The sequence below is a fragment of the Equus asinus genome, chromosome 12 (genome assembly GCF_041296235.1).
Source record: "Equus asinus isolate D_3611 breed Donkey chromosome 12, EquAss-T2T_v2, whole genome shotgun sequence".
NCBI classification, from domain to species: domain Eukaryota; kingdom Metazoa; phylum Chordata; class Mammalia; order Perissodactyla; family Equidae; genus Equus; species Equus asinus.
The window spans coordinates 85,992,519-86,002,302 of NC_091801.1; the positions used below are offsets into that span (position 1 = coordinate 85,992,519).

Below are 9,784 nucleotides of genomic sequence, written 5' to 3' on the forward strand. Positions count from 1 at the left end.
CGTTCACGTTGCTGTGCGGCGTCGCCACCGAGCCGGCATGAGGTCCGGACCCCGTCCCTGCCCGGGGCCGTCCTCCCCGTCAGGGCGCCCTTCTCTCCTGGGGCCTCCTTCTCCCCCCCCCCGCCCACCCTGGGGCCGCCCTCCCCATCAAGGACCCTCCCCATCCGGGCGCCCTTCCCCTCAGGCAGCCCTCCCCATCGAGGACCCTCACCATCCGGGCCCCCTCCCCCCGGGCCCCCCAGCCCAGGCCCCGGTCCGCGCGCTCCCGCTCCTGCTTCCTCGTGGTCCCTCCCTCGGGCCTACAGGCTCCAGCGGCCGCAAGTGTGGGCGACGGGCGCGGCCCCAGACTCCAGCCGAGACCGAGGCCGCTGGTGCCATAAAGGCCTCCGAAACGGCGGGGGAACGAAGACCGACGCGCAGCCTGCCCACTCGGCCCCATTCCGCGGTCTCGGCCCCGCCCCTCGGGCCCGCGGATCACAGAGGGTCGGGTCCTCCGGCATCCTAGAGCTGCCCGGAAGTGTCTCTGGGTCGCTTCCGGGGACCGGGCCCCGCTTCCGGCCCGGCCGCGTTGCTGTTCTCCGCCGGACCGCTCCGTTGCGGACCGCGCGCTGCAGGTGCGGGGCGACTCGGGCTGGGGCTGCGGTGGGTAGGGTCTCCCTTCCCGGGCGGAGGCGGCGGGTGCTCGGTCACCGTGTCCGGGGGGCTCTGGAGGCCGGAGGCCAATGAGCGGCAGCTTGGGGCGGGGCGGACGGCGCTGACCGTGGCCGGGTGCCCGTTAGGTGGGCAGGGCCGCCGCGGCGAGCACAGGCAGGACTCGGCCCGGGCCCGCCTCTGTCGGCTCCTGCCTCCGGGAGGCCGTCGGTGGCCGGAGAGGGCCGCGCGGGCCAGCACGCTGGCCTCCGGGAGCAGGGCTGAGCGGCGGGGCGGCCGGGACTTGGCAGGCAGCGGGGGACCCCGAGGGCTTGGGCGGCGGGTGGGCGTTGACAGCCGGGGGCGGCCCGCCCTCCGGAGGACTGGGCACGGTGAGGCCCGCGGTGCTGTGCGGACCTGGGCTGCGCTCTGCCGGGCCTGCTCCCGCGCCCGGGGCGGCTGAGACGTGCGGCGCGCCCTCCTGCTGCCTGGGCAGGTGTTTGTCAGTCACCTGACACCTGCCGAGACGTTGTGCTGTCCTTTCAGGTGACGTCAGCCCTTTTCTCCAGATACCATGTACCTCTGTCGCCGTGTGCCCCTCAGCCCGTCCTGCCTGGGCTGTGTCTGGTTCCCCCTGTCCTGTGGTGGGAACAGAGGGGACCTCTGTAGACAGACCTGAGTTCGGGTCCTTGACTCGGACGGTTGCGTCTGAGCCTCGATTTCCTCATTGGTGAGAGTGATAACTGGCTCATGCAGGGCTGTCGTGAGGATTGGAGTTGAGTGGCTGTGATCCCGTTGTGGTGGGCAGCGGCGGCAGTGGCTGCTGCGTCTGTGTTCCCGGGACCTTTCTCCTTCTCCAGGCTTTGTGCCTTGTTCATTTGGAGGACTTCACGTGTGCTCTCCTGTTTCCTGGTTCTTTTCATTCTCTCCTCCCCACCCTGTCTCCCTTCCCTGCCAACTTCTGCCTCCCCTCTTCCTTGGACTAAGGTGGGCTCCTCTGCCACCTGCTCCCAGGGCGCCTCCCATCACATTGGCTGTCATCAGTGGTGCACTTGTCAGCGTCTGGAAGGCAGAGACCACGTCAGTCCTCATTTGCTGGCCCAAAGGACATGTGAGTCACTGGGCTTCTCTCCCTCACCTCCCCAGGCAGTTGCCGCTGGAACCACCCCTCTGGGCTGGCTGATCAAAGAGGACGAAGCAGCAATGTCTGCCGTGGGGGCTGCATACCTACATCACCCTGGTGACAGTCACAGTGGCCGAGTGAGTTTCCTGGGGGCCCAGCTCCCCCCAGAGGTGGCAGCAATGCCCCGGCTCCTGGGGGACCTGGACAGGGGCACATTCAGAAAGTTGTTGAAGCTGGTGGTCAGCAGCCTACAGGGAGAGGATTGTCGTGAGGCTGTGCAGCGCCTCGGGGCTGGCGCGGACCTGCCAGAGGAGCGGCTGGGTGCCCTGCTCGCCGGCATGCACACCCTGCTCCAGCAGGCCCTCCGGCTGCCTTTGGCCAGCCTGAAGCCCGATGCCTTCAAGGACCAGCTCCAGGAGCTCTGCCTCCCCCAAGACCTAGTCGTGGACTTGGCCAGCGTGGTATTTGGGACCCAGCGGCCTATTCTCGACTCCGTGGCCAGGCAGCAGGGGGCCTGGCTGCCCCATGTTGCCGACTTGCGGTGGAGGGTAGACGTGGCGATCTCCACCAGCAGCCTGGCCCGCTCCCTGCAGCCGAGCGTCCTGATGCAGCTGAAGCTGTCGGATGGGTCGGCACACCGCTTCGAGGTCCCCACAGCCAAGTTCCAGGAGCTGCGCTACAGCGTGGCCCTGGTCCTGAAGGAGATGGCTGACCTGGAGAAGAGGTGTGAGCGCAAACTGCAGGACTGACCCGTGCTGGCCACTCCCGTTTGGTCCTCTGGGGACAGCAGGCTCAGGTGTCTCTCCAGTGAGGCCGCCCTTCCCAGGAGGCACCCTTTAGTGAGTGTTTGACTGTAATCGTGTCATTCTCTGTTTGATTGAAAGTGACAGCTGTCTTTTTTTGGAAGTAAAGCAACTATAAAAAACGTCTTCCTAAGTGGGAGGGCAGACTGCACACCCCTCACCTGGCCGTTGGTCTTGCTGGGTGAGGACACCCGCTGCTCTGCTGTGACCGTGTGTAGTCCGGTGACAGTCTGGGGTCCAGGCCAAGGCCTTTACACCAGCGCTGTGATATTGCTCAGCCTGGCCCCACGTAGCATCTGAGCTCTCCTCTCATTTGCTTCTGGGAACCCTGTGTTCCAGTTGGACAGTTCATTCTCCTGTCCTAAAGCCCTGACTTCAGGCAGCCAATGTTCTGTTGGGGAGGGGGAGACATCACAAAATGCATAATAAAAATAACTGGTGTGGCTTGTCAGAGGACAGTAAGTGACGCAGAAAATAGAGCAGGGTCCGGGCGATGGGAGGACTGGGCTGTCATTTTAAATTGGGTTGTGGGCTGGGCCTCCTGGAGGACATGGTGTCTGAGCAAAGACTTGAAGGAGGCACGGGAGCAGCGTGATCTGAGGGGCAGGGACTCCAGGCAGAGGGAGCAGCTTGTAGTGCACAGGCCATGTGGCTGCAGCCACGTGAGGGGGAGGTGAGTGGAGGGTACAGAGGACAGGCCCCAGGGGTCTCTGTAAGAACTTTGCTCAAATCTGAGTGAAACAGGTGTGATCTGACAGTTGTTTTAAAAGGATCCCACTGGATGCTATGTTGAGAGCCAAGTGTATGGCACAAGGGGAGGGTGGGACCCTGTTGGAGAGGCTCTTCCCAGAGTGGAGTGGGTGATGGCGGGGAGAGGGGAGCAGGGGCCTCTCCTTGGTGCCTCTAGGGTGGGAGCGTGCAGGGCCCATGGCCACCTTTCCGCCCTCTGGCATAAATGGGGTCCTGCTTTCTGAGAGCCAGTTGCCATCGGGCTATTTCCTCTGGTGGTGGTCCTACCTCCGTGGTCTGCTCTCTCTAGGAAAACCAGGTCACAAGTCTCGTAGGATCAATAGGCCTGAGTGGCATGCAGGAACTTCCTCTGAAGGCAGCAAATGCGCTTGCTGCCTGCCTGGCACCCTGCCCTTCCCCAGCGCCTCTTTCCCACCCCCCTGCTCTGTGCCCGGCCCATCACGAGGAGCAGTCTTTGCTCAGCACTGTTTACAGACCACTTCCACCATCTCGGGGCTTTTCCCTCTGAATGAGGGTCACAGCAGGTTAGGTGTGGGCTAAGGGCAGGGAGAGCAGGAGGGGTGCTGAGGACAAGGTGGGGGGCTGTGGTGGACTCGGAGCTGGGGTTTCAGAGGCTGAGCCCCCGGGTGGAGCCTCCAAGTGGGGCCCAGGCCTGGTTCAGCCAAGGGGCGCAGACTCCCTGTGTCTCCTTCAGCATCAGCTGGCGTCCTTGGGCCCTGCTTCCCCAAGGACAAGGCTGAGCCGTCCTGGCTGCCTCTCAGGCCCACCCAGGACGTGTCACGGTGGGCTGAGGGCTGTGTCTGCCTCAGCCAGACATGGAGGCTTCCTAGAGCCGGGTACTTCTCTCTAGACCGTTAGACACGTTGAGGGAATGTGTACTCATCATGACACCTGGGACAACCCAAAAAGTAAAAACAAAACACTTTACAAAAATGAATTTAAAAGTCCTTTTGCTCATAGACAACCATGGGAACTGCCTTGACCGACATTATCTTCCAGTGTACGTGTGTCTGTGTGTTGACAGCTCTGCTCACTTAACTTCTGAGTATGACAGCCATGTCTCATGGCTGCACAACATGACATCTCCAGCGGGTGTGCGATATCTTACTTATGTGTAACAGACAAATATCACAGGCTGGGTGGTTTAAACACAGACATTTATTTAAACACCAGTTCTGGAGGCTGGAAGTCAGAGATCCGGTGCTGGCACGGTTGGGTGAGGGCCCTGTTCCTGGTTGCAGACTCTGGCTGTGCCTCACATGGAAGGAGTGAGGAGCTCTAGGGGGTCTCCTTTATAACAGCACTAATCTTATCACGGGGCTCCGCCCTCACGACCTAAGCTCCTCCCAATACTGTCAGTTGGGCATTGGGATTTCACCATATGAACTGGGGGGAAACAAACATTCAGACCATAGCTGCTTCTGCATGTTTTTGTTTATTTTTTTGCTGTTAAAAATCACAGTGATGTTAGTGGTGAAAGCATTTTATGTATTAAAACTAGTTAGAAGTAGGAACAGAGGAAGCCAAATTTTCTAAACATTTTTTTTTTTTAAATCATCAGAATCAATAGCTACGAACTTACTTTTTTTTTTTAAAGATCGGCACCTGGGCTAACAACTGTAGCCAATCTTCCTTTTTTTTAAAGATCGGCACATGGGCTAACAACTGTCACCAATCTTTTTTTTTTTCTTTCTGCTTTATTTCCCAACCGCGCCCCCCCTCCCCCCGCCCGCCTGCCCAGTACATTGTTGTATATCTTAGTTGCAGGTCCTTCTAGTTGTGGGATGTGGGACACCACCTCAACGTGGCCTGATGAGCGGTGCCATGTCCATGCCCAGGATCTGAACCCTGGGCCGCCACAGCGGAGCGTGCGAACTTAACCACTCGGCCACGGAGCTGGCCCCCTCTAAACATTTTAGAGCCCTTGATATTATTGCCAAACCATGACCCAGAGTACATCCTCGGTACGTATTTCTAAAGTGTCCCCTACGGGCCAGTTCCTGGTGATGTAGCTGTGAGCACAAAAATTACAGGTGCAGATGGAAGTGCTCTTGCCAGGACCCCATCTAAGTGTTGCACATGTGTTAATGCATTAACTCACAATAAAGTGTGAGGTTCCTCACTTCACAAGGGATGAAGCACAGAGATGTTAGTGCTTTGCCCAATGTCACACAGCTGACGGGGGAGCTGGTGGTCTGTTCTCCATCAGCCTTCCCTCCACCTGGATAAGGCTTCCCCATGGCAGTGTCCTTCGTCTACTGACTTTTGAGCTTGTGACCGTGGAGGGTAGCAGGAGGGGCAGTGTGTGTCCTCTGGGGGCTTCAAGAGGCTCCTCTGCTGGTTCTCGTGCCGAGTGGCTGCTGTCCCAGAGGGAGGGAGGACACACACTTAGAGGTGAAAGCCACGGAGGCCTGGGGGCTTCCACCGCGCAGGGTTGCTGTGGTGGGATTTGGCCAGTGTGGCCAGGAAGAGAGACCTGGGACCTGAGCCAGCCCCCGCCCCAGCAGGGTGCTCTGACTGCAGCTGAGGAGGGGCCGCGTGGCTGGGGCTCCGTGGTTTAAATCATACACCTCACAGCAGTGTATGTGGCACCTCCTGGGCTGCCCTGCCGTTGGTGTCCACAAGAAATGCGCACTCCTTCCCAGGGAACCCTTAGGAGGACAGAGCCGTCACTTGGAACGCTCTTGGGACCCTCATCAGTCCTTGCAGGCTGGGTGCTTCTCCATCCGCAGATGGGCCGACTGAGGCTAGCGGGTCTCATGTGTCAGATAGTGGGCGAGCACCAGGATGCACACACCCTTCGCCCGCCAGGCTGCAGACACCCCGCCTTGTCCTTGTGAGCCCGGCCAGGCTACCTGGCTGTTTGTCTCCACAGCTGTATCAGTGTGCCCACTCTGCTAAGTCCACTTCTTGGGCCCGTGAGGACCTGAGGAGGGTCAGCGGACACTAGGAGGGCCCCGGGCCCCTCGCTGGTCATCTGGTCACACAGTCTGCTCCTGCCTCCACCCTCACCAGGTTCCAGGTAAGTGGGGGCAAGTGCTTTGCTCACTCACCAGCCCCCCTACCCCACAGAAGGTGCTGTCTGTGCCTGTTACGCCCTCTGGTGAGGAAGAGCAGGGTGGGAACATTGTTCTCCATGCTGGATAGACGACGTCGCAGCCCTTCCCTCCGCTTTCCCAGCTGCTTGGCAGAGCCCTGCGTTCAGGAGCAGGTAGCACAGACCTTGTCTCAGGCCTCGGATGAGCCCTTGACATCACTGATCTTGGAAATTCCTAGTTTGTCCCAGTCTGAGAGCCCTCCTGCTTCTGTCTTGGGGGACACAGGAACACAGTGACACAACATGTGTCAAGGCACAGGTGGTAAGTGGCTTTTGTGAGGCACAGAGGACAGGGAGCTGGTTCCCAGGACTGTTAGCTCCTGTGGCTGGGACAGAGCGAGGGGATAAGGAGCAGCAGCCTTAAGGCCACACACAGGATTTTGTCCTTACCATGGGAGCTGTGGGGGCAGACACGACCTGACTGGAGCAGGTCCCTCCACCCGTAGGGCACAGACTTGCAGGCCAGTGGGGGTGGCCCTTCTCACCACGCCGTCTAGCTCAGGGAGCTGGTGAACTTTTCTGAAAGGGGTGAGTATTTTAGCTTTCCAAGTCACAAGGATTCTGTCAGCTCTGCCGTCAGTCGAAGCAGCAAAGCACCGAGACCAGGGGACGGAGGGCACGCTCATGTTCCAACTGAAGTTTTTAAGAGTGCTGAAATTTTTTTTTTTTTTTGAGGAAGATTAGCCCTGAGCTAACTGCTGCCAATCCTCCTCTTTTTGCTGAGGAAGACTGGCCCTGAGCGAACATCCGTGCCCATCTTCCTCTACTTTGTATGTGGGATGCCTATCACAGCATGGCTTGCCAGGCAGTGCCATGTCTGCACCCGGGATCCGAACTGGCAAATCCCAGGCCACCAAAGCGGAACGTGTGCACTTAACCGCTGCGCCAACAGGCTGGCTCAGGGCACTAAAATTTTACGTCACAAAATATTTTGTTTTCAATCATTTAAAACCATTCTGAGCTCCAGGGCCGTACAAAACAGGTGGTGGGTGGGTGGCCGCTCCAACTGCTACCTCCCTCGCCCAGCCCTTGTCAGGGTGGGGTGGGCAGACCCTGTGCGTCCACAGGACTCCCCCAGGCTGCAGAGAGACTGTCCACCCTCATCTGTGCTCAGTCTCCAGCACGGACCTGGACTTGAGGATGGGGGCCAGCCCTGTCCACTTTTGCCCCCAGGCCTGCACAAGGCCTTGCACAGAGAACAGATGTTCACACCTGGAAAACTACCCCTTTCAGTTATGCTGACCTCATTTAGATCTCTGTGGAAACTATGCTGGTGGATTTCCTCTCTTCCATGGGTCCCTAACGTCCTGACATCAAAGCCTGGATACTCCCCAAATGCATCACTGCTTCATTTAACAAACATTTCCCAGGTTCTGAGTGTAAGCCACACACACTGGGGATACAGAGATGTGTAAACCCACCTGGGCTCTGACATCTCCCCCATTTATTTGTGAAGCTTCCAGAAAGCTCCAGATAGTTCCAATCCAATGTCACATATCAAAGCTTAATCTAATAATTGAGATAAAAAGCAATTTCAGCGCTCTCAGCCTTAGCGCCATCTTCCTCGAAACCTCCACACCATGAGAGCCAAGTGGAGGAAGAAGCGAATGCACAGGCTGAAGTGCAAAAGAAGGAAGGTGAGACAAGGAAACCGCCAGCTTGTGCACCCATGGAAGCCACAGGAGCAGAAATAAGGAAAGCCAGAGGCCAGGGGCGCTGGTACCAATTGTTGGACTGCGTGCCTACTGTCAAGAACTTGTCTCAAAGGATCTGGAACATCCATCGCCACCTGATCGCCGCGACCACCTTTGAGAGACTCACTTCGCTCTTACCAAATAGTCCCTTCTGGTCCTTTGCCCTGGACCTGTGACGTTCTGGACTAGTTCCGTTCTTGATCGTGGCTGAATGTAACACGTGTACAATAAATCATCTCTTCTGCTGTCTTAGCAGAATAAAAAAAAAGCAATTTCAGGTCAAAATCATGGGTTTAATTTACCATCTCCAAAAGAGAAATCCAGAGTATTTTAAAATCTACCCTGAAACAAGAGTTCTGGAAATTCTTAAAATGAGTTTACTGTTATATATACTGAAGCCGAAATTGGGAAATATAGCTTGAAAGTAGAACAGAGGTGCCGGTCCTGTGGCCAAGTGGTTAAGTTCATGTGCTCTGCTTCAGTGGCCAGGGTTTCACCAGTTTGGATCCTGGGTGTGGACATGGCACTGCTCATCAGGCCATGCTGAGGTGGCGTCCCACATACCACAGGAAGAATTAGAATATACAACTATGTCCTGGGGGGCTTTGGGGAGGAGGAGGAGGAGAAGAAAAAAAAGAAACTAGAACAGAATATCCCAAAACGTGTACTACCTATGGGAAGCTCTCCTCCTCTCCCCAAAAAGCACCACCAGCACACAAGACATCACAGCTTCTCATGCATCCCGGGACCTCAAACCTGCACAGTATCTGAATTCACGTCTCACTCCGTGGCCCAGGAGCACCAGCGTCTTCAAGTGGACATGCTGAGAAAGGGCCCCACACCCCATACTCCTGCAGCTGGTCTTCCAGACTGGAACGCAGGACTTTAGGTCATGTCTATTGAATTCTCAGTTGTATTGGGATATTTAAGTGAACAAACCACACTAAGAGATAAGAGGAAAAATAATTCCTCAGAGGCTGGAGGGCATGAAGTTTTACCCAGTGAACACAGCGCAGCCAGCTGGCACGGTGAATTTGGCTCATGCGGCACGAGTGCCCAGAGGTCCCCACAAACAAAGGGGCCGGCTGTGTTCCAATAAGCTTTATTTGGTCACATGGAAATTGGATTTCAGCATAATTTTCAAATGTCACAAAACAGTCTTGTTTTTTCCATTTAAAAATGTAAAAACCATTCTTAGCTCTTAGGCCTGTTAAAAGGTAAACTGAGGCGTAATAAAATCTTGAAGAGTTTATTTGAGCAAACACGGACTGGAACCAGCAGCACCAAACCGAGAGCGGTCAGGAGGGCTGTGCCGACAGGAGCCAGGGAAGAGGTTTCTAGAGAAGACTCGGAAGCAAAGCAAGGAGCCTGACTGGCTGGCTGCAGCTGGGCAGTGCCTTAATCAGGAAAGCCTCTTTGGCTGTTGGTGACTGGCTGTTCCTAAATTTCATTTTCTTGGATACGAGTGCATTTTAGGAACTGACTGGCTTAGGTCTCGGTCTGCTTGTGTCAGTACCAAGCCATCAGAGCCACCCATCTAACGGCCTCCGTGTCTGATTACTTTAACAGGCCACACAAAAGCAGGTGGCAGACCGTATCGGGCCCACAGGCTGTAGTCGGCCAGGCCCTGACCCAGGACCACATCAGTGCACAGGCCAGGCGCTAGAGGGATTTAAGAGTGAAGCCT

The 9,784-nt window shown here is 56.9% G+C and overlaps 1 protein-coding gene across 1 annotated transcript; it reads left to right on the forward strand.

Annotated features, from left to right (window-relative positions):
* Window positions 1-467: 467 nt before the first annotated feature.
* COMMD5 (COMM domain containing 5) lies at window positions 468-3,012 on the forward strand. The gene is made up of 2 exons (XM_014858236.3): window positions 468-614; window positions 1,777-3,012. The coding sequence occupies exon 2, from the start codon at window positions 1,834-1,836 to the stop codon at window positions 2,500-2,502; it is 669 nt and encodes a 222-aa protein (XP_014713722.2). The 5' UTR covers window positions 468-614; window positions 1,777-1,833; the 3' UTR covers window positions 2,503-3,012.
* The last annotated feature ends 6,772 nt before the right edge of the window (window positions 3,013-9,784 follow it).